The sequence below is a fragment of the Adiantum capillus-veneris genome, chromosome 11 (genome assembly GCF_014529385.1).
Source record: "Adiantum capillus-veneris isolate H3 chromosome 11, ASM1452938v2, whole genome shotgun sequence".
Classification (NCBI taxonomy): Eukaryota; Viridiplantae; Streptophyta; class Polypodiopsida; order Polypodiales; family Pteridaceae; genus Adiantum; species Adiantum capillus-veneris.
Genome location: NC_140941.1, coordinates 10,671,173 through 10,688,779, shown reverse-complemented (window position 1 = coordinate 10,688,779; position 17,607 = coordinate 10,671,173). Strand labels below are relative to the sequence as shown.

General features: G+C 42.8%; 1 protein-coding gene across 1 annotated transcript in view; it reads right to left on the bottom strand.

Moving 5' to 3' along the window:
- Positions 1-1,257: 1,257 nt before the first annotated feature.
- LOC147446880 (uncharacterized) overlaps positions 1,258-17,607 on the bottom strand; it is a 55,299-nt gene continuing 38,949 nt past the window's right edge. The window contains exons 3-5 of the mRNA XM_086522823.1: positions 2,467-2,898; positions 2,100-2,215; positions 1,258-1,625 (exon numbers count right to left, since the gene is read on the bottom strand). Coding sequence (XP_086378949.1) covers positions 1,598-1,625; positions 2,100-2,215; positions 2,467-2,898 — 576 coding nt within the window. The 3' untranslated portion in view covers positions 1,258-1,597. The remainder of the gene's footprint in view (positions 1,626-2,099; positions 2,216-2,466; positions 2,899-17,607) is intronic.

The following is a 17,607-nucleotide window of genomic DNA, read 5'->3' as shown; positions in this document are numbered from 1 at the left end:
TCTAAACTGTGCTCGTCGGTGCACCATGGTGGATCAAGCCCCCTACTCCTGACTTTGAGCCCAAAAGACTCTTGAAGTCGGCATTCTTGAATGGCTGCTTATATCTTAGTGTTAATCTTTTGATGTGCTACCTCGTGGGCTCCTTCCTCAATGGACATGACAATCTCGGTGAGGGAAACCTTGGCTTTGTCTACTTCAGCCAGACTCTGTGATTCCTTCCCATCTTCAAGTTTGCGCAGGCGCTTCTTTAGTTTTTCATTCTCCTCGATGAGCTCTTGAACTTTGGCCTTCAAATCTGTAATCCTTGCTTCTTGTCGAGTGCTTGGGTCTTTCCTTGGCGCAGCTGCCACCGCAAGAGAACTCTTGCGGGTGTTGGAAGCCGGAGTACCAAAAGAGGACATTGCATTGAGGCGTGAACAAGTTATTAAGCTTAATGAAAAATTACTTTGAAGGTTTAAAATAAAGAAGGTAAACGTTTGGGCAAATGAAGTAGAAGCAAACGCAGGGGCTACTGGCGATGAGTAGATGAGGTGGAAGCAAACGCAGGGGCTGCTGTGTACTATACCCGTAGGGCGCCTGGCTATTGTTTCTGCTGCACCCACAGGGAATTGCGTCGGATGATGCAGGGAGAGAAGGATGGAGGAGCTTGCGGCTGCTGTACCCGCTAGGGTTGAGAGAGAGAGAGAGAGAGATTTGGACACTTTGGTGATGATTTTAGATCTACATATCTATACATTAAGGTTGTCCATCTATGGAAGAGGGAAAAAAAGTAGGCGCTCATGCTTGCAATACCTGTAAGGTTGTAGTGGAAAAATGAGGCAACTTCACCCATAAGCAACATTACTCACCATATTTAGCAATCAATGAGCAAGGTTTGATCCAATTTTGTCTCAGCAAAGTGGTGTGCAATGGCCTCTACTTCAGCAGAGCAGGTGCCATGGTGATGACCCCATAACACTAGATGGTGTTGAATCCATTCATAGGAAGAACCCTTCCATTGCTCTCTCTCTCTCTCTCTCTCTCTCTCTCTCTCTATATATATATATATATATATATATATATATATATATATATATATAGATATATATATATATATATATATATATATATATATATATTTATTTATTTATTTATTTATTTATTTATATTTCTCTATTGCTCTGACTGTGTTGCCCACTGTGCACTGGCCTGAAGTGGGATATGAGGACACGTGTTTGTCAAAATCACTCCCCCATTATATCTAGTATACTCGCAAAAATGGCATCACAAAATCATGGTAAAAACAAGAAGATAACATAGATTATTTTCTTTACAACATCAATCCTGCATTTCCATATATATTTTTATATGTGTATTTCTATAAATAATTTCTTTTATAATGTTAATGGCAATCAATTTTATTTTAGCTAGTACGTGTGCACCACCTTACGCGCACATGAGGCGTTCATGGTTCGGTCGTTGGCACCATGAATGTGCTTGGATTGACTGCTGCTTTGCGCACATGATGTCAACCGTTCGTGCAAAGCTGGAGATGACTTATTGATGACCTTCAAGGCACAAGGCAGGCAAGGAACTAGCGAGCTCCACGTCAGCCGTGTCATAGCTTTTGCAGGCCTCCCATATCCCTATGTGCATACGAGGAATCAAGTCGGTCGAATCACATGTTGAAGAAATTACGATCACTCCCTCCTCTATGCAAGCATAAAAGTCCATGCGACATGAATGTAAGGCATTTTATTGTCTGGACAAACATCAAATGCAATGTTGCACAAAGTGTTATAGAAGTTATGCAGCATTGAGTCAAACCATCATGAGCTTATGTTTGATACCAATAAAAATGTGCAAGAAATGTAAATTCAATATATATACTACTCATGTGTGTTGTTGATCATGTGTTCTGCAAAATACATGCTAAAAATTAAATATGGCAAAATTATATGTATCTATGTAAAAGGGCTCAAGCTTATCTCTTTGCTCATGTTGGAGGAGCATTCCATATGCATGTGCTTTCCCTATCATCATCATGAGAGGGGACATGGGCTACACATGACCTTGCATTGAGAAACTGACAAAACTACTACAAACGTACTGAAGAGTACCTTAGCTCGATGAGTTGCCTGGAATCATGAATGATGCCGTGGTGAGGGCTTGGCAGAATGGATCGAATGCGCAAGCATTGAGGAAAGGTGAGAGGGGCGATACACCCATCAAATAGCTTTCAATTTACCCCTAGAAAGCAAAATAATATTCGGCAGATAAGTGAACGGTGATGCTAGTGTCGAAGCAGCAACAGAAGATATGCAAGCAATCTCTACGGATGTGTTGCTTATAGTAAGACCCATGTATCAACATGATAGTCTTCCCCTTTGCCGATTTCCCTCTTGCTCTTTCTCTAGCCTTGGCCTGTGACTCTGCATGAGCTCCACTCCCAGCAGCTTCAGCCAGTCTCTATTCCACATCTTTTACCTTCACAAAGGGCATATGAAGATCATGGTCCATTTTTTGGTCATGCATATGTTTATGGGCAATCTCGTCCCCGACCATCACTCCCTTTATGGGAGCTTCATCAATGGAAACCTTTGCATTCTTGATCAACCAGGTCATAGCTTTGCCCATTTTTTGTTCATGCATAAGTTTATTGGAAATCTCGTCCCTGACCATCACTCCCTTTGTGGGAGCTTCATCAATGGCAACCCTTGCATTCTTGATCAACCAGTCCATAGCTTTGCTAGGCCGATCACATCCAAGCTTGTCCGAAATACGTACATCAAAAAATTGAAGCTTGTCCTGTATATGTACATCCAAGCTTTTCTTGTATACGTACATCAAAAAATTGAATAGGCGCGGTTGGGGCCAACAGTCTTTCCCACCAGTCACGAAGCCCCTTGTACCTGTCCGCTGTTGCAAACAATCAAAGCCGACAAAGAACTTGAGAAGAATTGCGTACGAGGAGGTCGACCTCTACAGGCTTTGCGCTCCAAACTTAGCTTTACGAGTTTGCTTGTGTAGAGAGTATTGATGCCTCTCAAATCAACGCATGCCAAATACTACAAAAATCGATATTACAAGTAGAGGAACTAGAGTGCTTCGTTAGCCGCATTTGTATTGGATTGAAGGGAGTCCAAGAGTAAGAGAAAGCAAGAACCTAGAAGAGAAGCTTGAGAGAGAGAGAGAGAGAGAGAGAGAGAGAGAGAGAGAGAGAGAGAGAGAGAGCTTGTGCTTTGTTTTCCACAAATCTTGTTATCTCAAGTTGAGATGGTCTTGTGTTCACAATGCCATGATCTACATGCCCCAACTTTGATATGTCTAAATTTGTCCTTAGTTTTTAGATTGTATTGAATTTTTAATTCAATCTCGCCCTATTGTATGCATTGTTGTCATTTGTGTAAGTGTGGTTGTGTAATATGAAGATTCAACAAGAGAGTATGTCCTTGAAGAAGAAAATGGAAGAAAGAAAGAGCTTGTTACCTTTCATCAAAGCATGTTTCCTTGTTTTTTGATTGATACCTTCCTTAATACAATACGGAAGCCCCAATTTTGGTCAATGTACCTCGCAAAAGAACCATGCAAATGCTATAATTTTTACTGTGGATTCTCATCTGTGTGAAGGTCTTGTGTAAGACCACAAGCTTTCAAAGAGCTGACCAAGCAGAAGGATGATCAGATGATGACGTCAAGGCTGCATTTCGAGAAAGACCTTCCCTTCCCTTCCTTTCCATAGCCACGTTGGACATATCTTGAAATCAACACGCTTTGGGAGACGGTATCACAGAGATGCCCATCATGAAATTCTTGCGCTTTTGTGAGGGAACCACATTTGGCATACATAGCGAGCAAAGATTCAACAAGAATGACATCCTTCTCCATCAATGCGTTCCAATGGAACAGTCGGAGGATAGGAAGTCCTTCAAGCAATGCGCCCTCTGTTTCAATGGCACCAATGCACCCTACCTTAAACTACAATTTTCAGACAGATGCAAGTCCTTAAAGAGTAGTGGATCCCACCATTTGTCTCACAAAGAGTCGGCATGTCTTTGTCTTGTCATAAGTTCTCTCCCACATGTGAGTGTCTTGCATTAGGCCATATGCCTTCATGGTGCAAGCATAGGTGATTGAATTAGGAGAAAAGTACTCTTCCCTTTACATTTGGTTAAAGCCACTTAGAGCTTCCTTGCCATAGCCATGTTGGACATATCATGTGGTCAATACACTCCAAGTGATAAAAGTCTAGAGAGAACAAACCACAGTGTCACCAAGCATGTCATTTTTCATATGGAAAAAGGCCTTCCCTTCGCATCCGGTGTGCGTCTTTTCCACAACTGTGTTGGGCATGTAAACCATGAAATTCAAGAAGCCCATCGAGAACGAACTTGTGCTTTCGTGAGGGTACCATATTTGGCATACATACTCACTAATGTGCTTCTTAAATATGTGTCTTTTTTAAGTAACCCGTTGTTGAGGAGCTCACTGTTTATCCTCTTGACTTGGTACAAATCCATCCTCTGAACACTTGCATGTACTGCAATGATCAATCAATACTCTCCATGAAGAAATGACTCAATAAACAATGTTGATGAGGTGACCTTGTGTTACATCAAAGAAAGAGTTCACAGCTTTCTTAATAAGATCGAGTTGGGTATCAAACTTCTATAAGAGTACTCCAAGAGCTTTCGCCTAACAAGAAACCATCAAGATGAAAGTATAGGTGACTAAATTTTAAGAGGTATACTTGCTTTGCATCCGCTAAACACAACCTAGAGCTTTTTATCCCTGCTCTTGTCGTGCATATCCCCCAATCAGTGCATTCCAAGAGGGGACATTCCGGACGGGAGCTCCTCAAGCATTTTTTGTGCTTTCTCAAGTACCCCACATTTGGCATACATATTGACAAAGGAGTTGCCAAGCACGACATCTTTTTTTAACAACAGCCCCTGACTAACATTATTAGCCTGAATTTTTGTGCCCATATCAGCATCTTGTGTAGAGCCATATGCTTTCAAGATGCATGCATAGGTGTTTGTATCTGCTAACATAGACAAGAGCTTTCTGCCGTGGAGAAAATCGTGCAGACATTGCATTCCAAGAGTCCACACTCTAGCTAGGAAGCTGAAAACAACCTAGAGCTTTTTGGCCCTGCTCCTGATGTGTGTATCCCGCAACCCGTACATTTCGATGCTTTGCATCCGCTGGAAACAGCCTAGAGCTTTCTAGCCCTGATCTTGTTGTGCGGAAACCGCAATCATTGCATTCCAAGAGGCGACATTCCGGACAGGAAGCTCCTCAAGCACTTTTTGTGCTTTCTCAAGTGCACCACCTTTGGATTACATATCGACCAAGGCATTGCCAAGCATGAAACCCTTTTTCACCGACAGCCCCTGACTAACAATATCAGGCTGAATTTTTATTGCTATATGAGCATCTTGCATAGAGCCACATGCCTTCAAGATGTGCACAGACTAGAGCTTTCTCCTATGGAAAATCTTGCAATGGGTGCATTCCACAAGTCCACATCTAAAGAGGAAGCTGAAAATAGCATAGAGCTTTTTGGCCCTGCTCCTATTGTGTGTATCTTTCTACCAGTGCACTTCGATGCTTTGCATCCACTGAAAACAGCCTAGATTTTCTAGCCCTGCTCTTGTTGCGCACATCCTGCAATCAGTGCATTCGAAGAGGCAACATTCCCGATAGACCTTCTTGTGAAACGTGCACTACATCTGGCATACATATTGACCAAGGCATTGCCAAACACAACATCCTTTTTCATCAACAGCCCGTAATAACAATATCAGGCTCAATTTTGTGCCCATACAAGCATCTTGTGTTGCGATTGAAATGATGCATGCTTTCCTGGCCAGCCGATGGAAGTGGTGGAGAGTCGTTTCCAGTCCTTGACCCTGGTAATATCTTGGATCACCCAAGGCTCCTTAATGAGATTCAGAGTCAGCTTCAGAGCTGTAGAGATGAACATAACCACTTACCTAAGAGAAGCACTTCAGAAGTTCATATCACAAAATGATCTGGCAACTGATTTGCATGCATGTGTCCTTTGCGAATCTTGCACAATCTAATCAATTTTTTAAAATTTAATGAAACCTCCTAATTCCACCCGGGATGCCATTATTTTGGCCCAGGCCTGACAATTAGAGAGAGGCCTTTCCTTCACATCTGGTAAAAACAGCCCAGAGCTTTCTTGCCAGAGCCAGGTTCGGTATATCTTGCAATGAGTCTGGTCAGAAAAGAAAAACCCGTTCCTTCTAACTCCTCATCATGTTCTGCTTGTCTATTTTTCAACAGCCTCTGACCAACAATATAATTGTGAAAGATGTAAGCATAGACTTCAAGACGAGAGTGTAGGTGACTAAATTTGCATTTGCTGAAAATAGCCTAGGTCTTTCTGGTCTTGCTCTTGCTGCGCATATCCCGCAATCAGTGCATTCCAAGAGGCAACATTCTGGACAAGAAGCAGCTCAAGCACTTTTTGTGCTTTCTCAAACGCACCACATTTGGCATACATGTCGACCAAAACAGTGCTAAGCATGACATCTCACCCATTGAAAATAGGTGAGAGCTTTCTGGCCCTGCTATTGTTGCGCTCATCTTGCAATCAATGCATTCCAAGAGGCGACATTCGGAACAGGGAGCACCTCAAGAACTTTTTGTGCTTTCTCAAGCGCATCATATGTGGCATACATATCAACCAAGACAGTGCCAAGCACGACATCTCACCCACTGAAAATAGCCTAGAGCTTTCTGGCCCTGCTCTTGTTGCACATCCTGCAATCAGTGCATTCCAAGAGGCGACATTCTGGACAGGAAGCACTTGTGCTTTCTCAAGCGTACCACATTTGGCATACATGTCGACCAACACAATGCCAAACAGGGGGGAAATTCTTGCAATCAGTGCATTCCAAGAGTCCACACTCTAGACAGGAAGCTCCTCGAGCACTTGCATAGAGCCACATGGCTTCAAGATGTAAGCATAGCCTTCAAGACAAAAGTGTAGGTGATTGAATTTGGAGAAATACACTTGCTTGGCACCCGCTGAAAACAACCTAGAGCTTTCTGGCCCTGCTCTTGTTGCACACATCCCACAATTAGTGCATTCCAAGAGGCAACATTCCGGACAGGAATCTCCTCAAGCACTTTTTGTGCTTATTCCGCACAAGAAGCACCTCAAGCAGTTTTGCCAAGCATGACATCTTGTCAGTTGAAAATAGCCTAGATCTTCCCCGCTCTTGTTGCGCACATCATGCAATCAATGCATTCCAAGAGGTGACATTCTAGACAGGAAGGATCTCAAGCATTTTTCATGCTTTCTCAAGCGCACTATTCATATCGGCCAAGAAGTGCCAAGTACAACATCTCACCCGTCAAAAATAACGTAGAGCTCTCTGGCCTTGCTCTTGTTGCGCACATCCTGAAATCAATGCATTCCAAGAGGCGACATTCTGCTTGTGCTTTCTCAAGCGCACCACATTTGGCATACATATCGACCAAGACAGTGCCAAGCACAACATCTTTTTCCAGTAGCCTCTGACTAACAATATAATTGTGAATTTTGGTGCCTATATCAGCATCTTGCATCCACTTGAAGCTTTTGCCAAAGGCCACATGGAGAAAGGTCTTCCCTTCATATCAGGGTGAAATAGCTTCCTTAATGCCAAAGCCATGTTGGGCATATCCTACAATCAACGCATTCAAAATGACGACCTTCTAGAGAGGATGCCAATTAGAATTTTTTGTGACGCACCACATTTGGCATACATATCAAACCAAGCATCGTCAAGCACATTTTTCTGCAACGATGGCCCCTAAGTAGAAATCTGATAGTGAATTATCTTACACGTATGAAAATCTTGTGTATGCCCACATGCCTGGAGGTGGAAACATAAATGATTTTATTTCGAGAGAGTCCGCCCTCCTTTTGGTATTGGTGAAAAGAACCTAGAGCCTCCTTGCCGCATCCATGGTGGGGCATATCCTACAATCAATGTTGTCCAAATAATGAGATCCTGAATAGAATGTGCATCGAGACCATTCTTTCTTTCGTGAGGCACTTGCATTTGAAATACATATCAACCAATGCATTGTTACACACGACATCTTCATACAGCAAACCCTGACTAGCAAACCCTGACTGGCAATCTCATTCTGAATAGTCTCACCCATGTGAAGGTTTTGCCACATCTTTAAGGTGAACAACCATAGCTTCATTTTTCCTAGCCATGTTGGGCATTTCTTGCATTTGACTGCATTAGTATCGACCAAAGCACTGCCATTGGACATCTTCCTTCAATAGCCCTTGACTACAAATCTCATCATGAAATCTCTTGCCCATGTGAAGAAGGCCCGCAAGGAAAAGTGATTGCATCTAGAGGGAGGCCTTGCCCTTGGAGTTGGTGGAAAAGCCCAAAGCTTCCTTGCCACAACTATATTGGGCATATCCTGAAATCAATGCGACCTAAGTGATGACATTTTGGAGAGAAAACCTACAAAAACCTTTCATCCTTTCGCAATGGCACCACATTTGGCATACATATAGACCAAAGCATTGCAACAACGCATGCTCTTCCTGTCTATGCTTGACTTGTGTAGTGAATATTGCTTCTTCTCTATAGTGGATTTAGTACCGTGGATACAAAACGCGTGATTCTTTTCAATGGAACAGAGAGGCCTACACCAAAGTGCTTTCTTGCCACTGCCATGCATTCCGGAAATCATTGCATAACAAAATTCAACATCCCGGATAAGAAGCCTATCAAAAACTTCTCAACATTGTGCTCTTTGAATATGCGTATATACTATTGTGAAGCTCAATCACCAATTCTTCTAGCTCATGTCCTGTTTGGGGGGGGGGGGGGGGAGAGAGAGAGAGAGAGAGAGAGAGAGAGAGAGAGAGAGAGCAGTGCATGCGTTTTTTTTTAGGGCACAGCGAGAGAAAATAAAACAAGAAAGCCAGAGACAAACCTGTAGACAAAGCTCGGAGCTGCTTCTGGCAACCTGCAAACTGCTTGTGGCTACAACTTGCGAACTGCTTGTGGCTGCTTCTGGGAACCTGCTTCTTGATAGGCTTCCCGGCTAAGAAGCCTATCAAGAACTTCTCAACATTGTGCTCTTTGAATATGCGTCTATACTATTGTGAAGCTTAGTGACCAGTTCTTCTAGCTCATGTCCTGTTTGGGAGGGGAGACAGAGAGAGAGAGAGAGAGAGAGAGAGAGAGAGAGAGAGAGAGAGAGAGAGAGACCAAGCAGTGTGAAGGAGTACGAGCGGAAGTGCGACGCGAGAGAGAGTGCGAGAAGAAGAGCACGACGATATGGTGAACTCGCTCTATTGTAATGTGTAGAGCATAGTGAGTTCTTATTAGGTTTTTACAAAAGAATATGTGTACATACCTGGCGGCCCGGCAACTTACCTCGGCGACCACATTGGGCTTTATACCCCAACAACCTCCCACTTAAAGTCCAATGTGGTACTTTAAGTGTGAGAGAAGCTACTATAAAAGCTAATATACAAGAGATGTAGAGAAGTGATGTACTACCCTACACCCAACTGCTTGTGGAAATGCGCCAAGCTCTCTGAGGGAAGTCCTTTTGTAAGTAGATCAGCAGGATTTTCTGTGGTGTGAACTTTGACAAGCTGAAGTTGCTTATCCTCGAGCATTTCCCTGATGAAATGATACTTCACATCCACGTGCTTTGTCTTTGAGTGATAAACTGGATTGCGAGCCAATTGTATAGCACTTTGACTATCACAATATAACACAGGCATCTCTTCTTTGATTCCCAAATCTGTTACCAGTCGATTAAGCCAAATTGATTCTTTGCATGCCTCTGATGCTGCAACATATTCAGCCTCTATAGTAGACTGAGTAACACAATCTTGTAATCTAGAACGCCATGATACTGCTCCACCAGCCAATGTAAAGACATACCCTGACGTAGACCTTCAGTTGTTTAAGTCACCTTCATAATCTGAGTCTGTAAAACCCTTTACACTTAGCTCCTGACTCCCATAGCATATGCGCATACTCTTTGTAGCTTTCGGGTATCTCAATATTCCTTTCACTGCCTCCCAATGTTTCTTGCCTGGGTTTGATATGTATCGACTTACTACTCCCACTGCAAATGCAATGTCTGGGCGAGTAGCAATCATTGCATACATCAAACTACCCACTGCAGACGCATATGGAATCTTATCCATTTCAGCCTGTTCTTCCTCAGACACAGGACAATCTTGTTTGCTAAGTTTCACATGTGGTGGCAATGGAACACTCAATGCCTTTCCCTTCTCCATATTGAAACGTTGCAAAACCTTGTCAATATACTCTGTTTGAGATAACCAAATCAACTTCTTTGATCTGTCTCTCTCAATGCGCATACCAAGTATATGACTTGCCTCACCCATGTCTTTCATGTCAAACGATTTTGCCATCTTTGACTTCAAAGCTGAAATTTCTTCCAAGTGCTTGCCAGCAATCAACATGTCATCCACATACAAAATAAGGATCAGCCAACTGGCATCCTTAGCCTTCTTTGTATATAGACAGTGATCGAACTCACTACGTTTGTAGCCTTGAGAAAGCATAAACTTGTGGAATTTATGGTACCATGCCCTCGGTGATTGTTTTAAGCCATAAAGACTCTTTAACAACTAGCATACCCAATCTTCCTTGCCTTTCTCAACAAACCCTTCTGGCTGCTGCATGTAAATTTCCACATCTAAATCACCATGCAAGAACGCTGTCTTGACATCCATTTGGTGCAACACCAAATCTAATATGGCAACCAATGCAAGAAAGCATCTCAATGTAGTCATCTTGACCACCGGAGAGAAGACTTCATCAAAGTCAATGCCTTGTTCTTGCTTAAAGCCCTTGGCAACAAGCCTTGCTTTGTACTTTGGCTGACTATCATGAGCGGTGATCTTATACCTGTAAACCCATTTACAGGGTAGAGCCTTTTTGCCCCGTAGTAATTTAACTAGCTTCCATGTCTGGTTTTTATGTAGAGCTGTCATCTCTGACTGCATGGCCAATTGCCACTTCCCGGAGTCCTTCATTTGCACTGCTTCCTTGTAACATGAAGGCTCATTGCAATCAGTCAACATGACATAATTCATAGATGGAACAAACCTATCAAGAGGTCGCGTGACACGTCCAGATCTACGCACAATAGGTGGCTCAGGCTCAACCACAACCTGTGGTTCCACTCTATCCTGTGCTTGCTCCTCTTGAGCCCTGACATTTTGTCTTGCACGTGCAGGTCTATCTTCTTGGAAGACAACTCTTCTAATCTCCTCAACCCTCTCTGGTTTAGAATGATATTTGGATTCATTAAAGTGAACATCATTGCTGCGGACAACCTTTCTGGATTCGGGATCCCAAAGTCTGTACCCCATCTCACCAGAATTACCATAGCCTAGAAAGATGCACTTTCTACTCTTTGGCTCAAGTTTGTTCCTAAATTCCTTTGGAACGTGAGTATATGCCTCACAGCCAAAGACTCTGAGATGCTTGTATGAGGGCATTTTGCCTGACCATACCATCTCTGGCACTGAATCCTTCTGCAAAACCTTGCTAGGAGATCTATTTACAAGATGAACAGCTGTTGATACAGCTTCATTCCAAAACCCATTTGGCAGCTGTGCATTAGACAACATACTTCTGACCTTCTCTTGTATGGTCCTATTCATCCTCTTAGCAACACCATTTTGAGGAGGATTGTAAGGAGCAGTAAGTTCACGTTTTATACCTTTTGACTCACAAAAGTCCTGAAAGGCCTTTGAAACATACTCTCCACCATTGTCAATGCGTAAGCATTTAAGCTTCTTGCCACTCTGATTCTCCACAAGTGTCACAAACGTTTTGAAAACACTAAACGCTTCATCCTTGTGCTTGAGAAAGTAAACCCATACTTTCCTCGAGTAATCATCTATAAATGTCATAAAGTAAGAAGCTCCCCCTAGAGATAGGTTAGGCATAGGTCCACACAAATCACTATGAACAAGTGCCAACTGTGTATCTCTTCTACTGCTTCTATGCTTATGTGGCTGCTATGTTTGCTTACCATACAGACAATGTTCACAGAATTCAAAATCATTAAATGACAAGCCAGGCAAATAACCAGAACGAGACAAGATTTCCATTCCCTTCTTGGACATATGTCCTAACCGGCTATGCCACAAAGAAACGTTCGGCTGCTCGGTTACATTTATTACATTTTTAGAGACATTTGATACATAAATCATGTAAAGTCCTCCAGACTTTACTCCATGTGCTACTGTCATATAACCCTTGGCTATCTTCCACATGTTCTGTCCAAAAGTGGTGACGTAGCCAGCATCATCAAGTAAACCTGTGCTGATCAAGCTCTTTGTAATAGCGGGAACATGTCTCACATTTTTCAACGTGAAAGAAGAGCCATTCTGAAACTTCAATTGAACATCTCCAACACCTAAGATCTCACATGTCTGCCCATTGCCTAGCCGAACATGATCTTTAGTGATCACATAAGAGGTAAACCACTCCTTGTTTGGAGACACATGAAGTGATGCCCCTGAGTCTATAATCCAGTCACTCACTGCATTTCCATCAGATGCTGTAAGAAGAGCTGAGTCCATTGTATTCTTCAAGAAGTAGATGTCTCCTGACACTAGACTGTCATCCTCTGCAACAGTGTTTGTCACATTTATTTCTTGAATCTTCACTGAGGACTTGTTCTTCTCACCATGGTCTTCTGCTTTCTCTTTGCCTTTTTCTGCTTTCCATTCTCTGCAGTCTCTTTTCATGTGACCCTTCTTGCCACAATGGTAGCATTCTATGTCACTCTTGCCTTTAGCACTGCGGGACTTGCTACGAGACTGATTCCTTTTTCCACCTTTGTACTTTTCTTTGGTCCTTCCCCTGACAACTAAGGCTGTTCCTTTGCCTTTGTCCATTGTCTTTCTGTTGGTTCTTCAGTAAGCAAATTGCCTTCAACAACTGCTATGGTCAAACCATCTAGAGGTGCAGAATTACTCAAAGCTGTGCGAAAAGTGTCCCAACTTTCCGGCAATGTGATCAACAAGAACATAGCTCTAATAGGTTCATCAAACTTGACACCTTGAGCTGACAACTACTGTAGATGGTGTTGAATTCATTCAGATGATTGGACACAGGTGTCCCTTCTTTCATCTTCAAGTCAACAAGCTTCTTAAGCCAGTATACCTGTGAAGCTGCACTCTGCTTCTCATAAAGATCACTCAGCTTTAACCATGCTTGATAAGCCGACATCTCGTCTGCTACATTGAAGTAAATGCTTTCTGCCAAAGTCAGCATAATGGTAGAAAGTGCCAATTCATCCATTTCGCTCCATTCATCTTCGTCCATATCTTCTGGTTTTATCCCCTTGAGCTTTATAGGTTTTATCTGCTTCTTTTGTACGAACACGTGCCAAATCTGCTTCTTCCACAATGGGAAATTGGTTCCATCCAGCTTCTTGATATTGTAAAGAGCAGTGTCCTGTGATCCAGCCATAGCTACGCTTCACAGTAGTTTACTTTCCTGGGAAAAATTCGGCAGAGTTTCCTCTGTAAACTGACCTCTGAACCAATATCAACCTATCAAATGAACCAAGAAAGCTTCAGATTCTGCAAAAATTTTGGCAGTCTCCTTTGTAAAATGGCTCTGGTGTACTAAAAAACAGACCAAAAACCGCTCAAAAAACCACTGTCTCTCTAACACTGTAAGCTGTCGGTATACCTGTCTTGCACCTGTACTGTCTCTCACTGTGCTGTCACTGTCCTGTAAGCATAGACTGCGACAATGCCTCAACGGCAGTAAAGCAAAGATGCAATCCCAACTGTCTAACTCACAGTCAATAGATCCTAGCTGCCTATCTAAGGGTGCTCGAGGGATTGCTCCAAGACCTGTATCACCGAAAGGATCTCAACATTCGAGAATCCCCCAGCTCAATAAAACCTCACTCAACCCTCAACAAAGGCTGCAGTAAATCTGACAGTACATAAACTTCCCACAAAGTCATACATCCACAAATCTCCCACTGTATGTTGTAACCGCTGCGACGGTTGTTTGCTGCGTGACTCACAGCCAGCAAACCCTCAACAGACATACATCATCTCTGACAATACATCCCATGTGGAAGTACCTGCAATGTCAAGATGAAATCTGGAATATCAAGCAGCAAACACAAGCTACCTGATGAACTAGTGGATGTCGCCTACAGTCTGTGTGTAGGTGCGCCCGTGTCGTATGTGACACGCCTCCAAGAACTGTGAGCCGTCCTTCGATGTGTAGACAGCCACAAATCAACACTCTGGGAGTGCCGATATCCTCAGCACCTGCAGTCGTAGGCCGAAACCCCAAATTTGCAGAGTCGGATCTGCACTCGCTGAGACCACGTAGTCAAAAATGGCATGCGAATAACTTTGTCGAAGCCGAACGGTGGCCGAGATGACCTCAGAATGAAATTCTGAGAACTCCGAGCCCTTCAAGCTCACCCACAAGATTTGAGGCCGTGTCTTCACCTATCGGATCTCACTCCAATCTGAGCAGGTCAAGTGTGAAGGAACTGCCATTTGCAGCAGTAAGCACAATCTTTCCAACTCCCTGAACCGGATAAGAGGCATTGTTAGCACAAGTGGCTGAATTCCCATGAGGGACAGACTCAAGAGAGGTAAACAATTCACGATGTGAGGTAATATGCTTTGTAGCACCACTATCAAAATACCACACATATGAATATGTAGCAATTGACAAGCATGCATCATGGACAGGAGGATTGTAAGTGCACTCTACACTAAAAGCCCATTCTACATCAACATCAGCAACACACTCTCCTTTACATCCCAACGAGCTTGTTCTATTGTAGGCAAAACAACTCTAATAGCAGCAATCCTTGCAGCAAGACCTGCAACATCCTCAACATTGTCTGCATCCTTAGAACCAGGACGTACATCAATGCCCTGCACAATGTTCCAGACGCCCTTTGAAACAAGAACATGTTGCATCATATAAGCCCACATAGGGTAGTTGTCCCCATCCAACCTGTCCTCAGCAGCAAACATCTTGAACACATCTGTGTTTTTGTTGTCAGCCATGGTAAATGTTGCACCTGATGTGAAAACTGCTCGAAAATAGGAGAAACGGAACAGGAACAACACGTGCTGTATAGCACAAACCATAGAAGACTATGAGGCACCTGTTATGCAGAAAACGGCACTGACAGAAATTCTGCACAAAATGATGAAATAGCCTATGCGGTACTGCCTATAGTGGAAACGGAGGCTGAAATGAGCCCGAATCAAAAATCTGAGTAGAATAGGCTCTACGAGCTCCCCCGAAATATTTGTCGACCTGCGAACGCTCGCCAAACCTCATTGTAATCGGAGAAAGTGAGCAGGTGTGTGCTGGAGCAGCTAGCGACTAAGCCCGGGAGGACGCAACCTGCTCTGATATCAATTGTTGGAATTAGGGTTGCAGAGAAACGCACATAGCTTGGAGAAGACGAAGGAAGCTCAAGGCACATAATAGAGAGTGTGTTACTTAGTATGCAATGGAAAGATAGATAGCCCTAGAGTAATGGGCGTATATACAATGCTCGGGGGGAAAAACCTCCTAAAGAGGGAAAAAATGCCCCGACGGTCCTAGTGTGTTCACACACATCACTACCACACGTATATGGTAACACGAGCAAAAGCAACAATTTTGTGTGGGATGACCTGAAGAGGTTGCCAAGTACATCAATTCCCAATGGCCTGGTTCTATCACCGAAGTAATCCACCACACTATGGTTGCTTTGGGCATCAATTTCCAACAAGAGGCTAGAAGGAATGTCAAACCCATGGAAAACGAAGACAAAAGTGATGCAAAGGGGAAGACCAATGCCCAAAATTCTTCCCAAGGCAATTCCAACAACAACAATCGGTCCAAGGAGAAGGGAGTTTACAAAGGGCAAAATAAGCTCTCTTATGAAGAGCTTGACGCTTTTCGCAAGGACAACAAATGTTTTAAGTGTGGGGAGCAAGGACATGGCTATTGTTCTTGCCCCAAGAGAAATGCCGCAATGAGACTCCTATAGATTCCGCCATCGAAGCTCCAAAAGAGGATGCTCATTGCAAAGGATCACGTCTTTTCTATGCTTGGGGAAAGGTAAGGGAGCATGATGCCTTCATCTTCTTTGACCCTGGCTCTACTCACAACTTCATATCAATGGATTTGGCCACCAAGTTGGGCATTCAATCTTTCAAGATGGGAGATGTTGTAACCATGGATGCCACCTTCAAGGGACAACAAGCCTCCGTTACTCCCTTGATTGGGAAGTTGAGGCTTCATGTCCAAAGCTACATCGACAAAGAAGACTTCTTTTAATCTCTCCTCTCCATCCTAGGGGCACCATGGTTCACTCGCATGGCTACCACTATGAAGTTCCCTAAAAGGATAATGTATTTCAATGACAAGAAAAAAGCCATGTATATAGATGCTAATGAATCGGGGAACACCATATCCCTGGTAAATACGCTTGCTTTTGATAAGTCCATGAAAATCTCTACTTCTACACATAAGATTTTTGTTGGAGAATCTGTAACTGATTCCAATGTTTTCACAAGTAGCAATAAAGGAAATCAAAAGGATTTAAAGTTGTCTAATTTCCTAAATGGATTCCAAAATGTTTTGAACGATGACATCCCTAGTGAGCTACCTCCAAAATGAGGGATGATGTCCATGCAATAGAGCTTCTATCAGGAAGCTTGCCTAATAAACTTCATTATCGAGTTTTATAAGCTCAACAAGAGGAGATCATGAGGCAAGTGCATGAATTGGTGGAAAAAGGGATGATTAGGCCTAGTTCCTCTCCATTCTATTCACCAGTACTTTTAGTGCAAAAGGAAGACATCACATGTCACATGTGTGTTGACTATAGAGCACTAAATAGGATCACTATTGAAAAAAAAAAAAAAACTCGTGCCACGAGTAGAAAATCTATTTGATAAGTTACAAGTTTTGGGCTAACAAATGCTCTAGCCGCTTCAAACTCATGATGGAAAAAAATCTTCAGGCCACTCAAATTCTCTTGAGGAGTACAAGCGACACCTACAGGTAATCTTTCAAGTTGTGAGAGAGAATAAGCTTTTCATTAATCAAAAGAAAAGGGAATTTTTCCTACAAGAGATTCAATATTTAGGTCACATTATCTCTAAAGATGGCACCCGTATGGATCTAACAAAGTTAGAGGTAATAAAAGGATGACCTAATCCAAGGAATCTACAGGAGGCACAAAGCTTTATAGGTATGTGTGCATACTATAGATGATTCAAAAAAAAAATCTCACTAATAGCAGGCCCATTACATGACTTAACAAAAAAGATCGTTTTCATGGACTACAAAAGTGCAAGAATCTTTTGAGAAGCTTAAGGAGAAGCTTATCTCTCAACTTGTGCTCACACTACTAGATCTCTCAAAGCCATTTGAGGTCCAATGTGATGCTTGTGGCGATTGCCTTGAAGTAGTTTGCTTCAAGAAGGGCATGCCATAGCATATGAGAGTCAAAGATTCAACTCTAATAAGCGAGTATTGGGCAAATACGAAAAAGAGCTACTAGTTGTTCTAT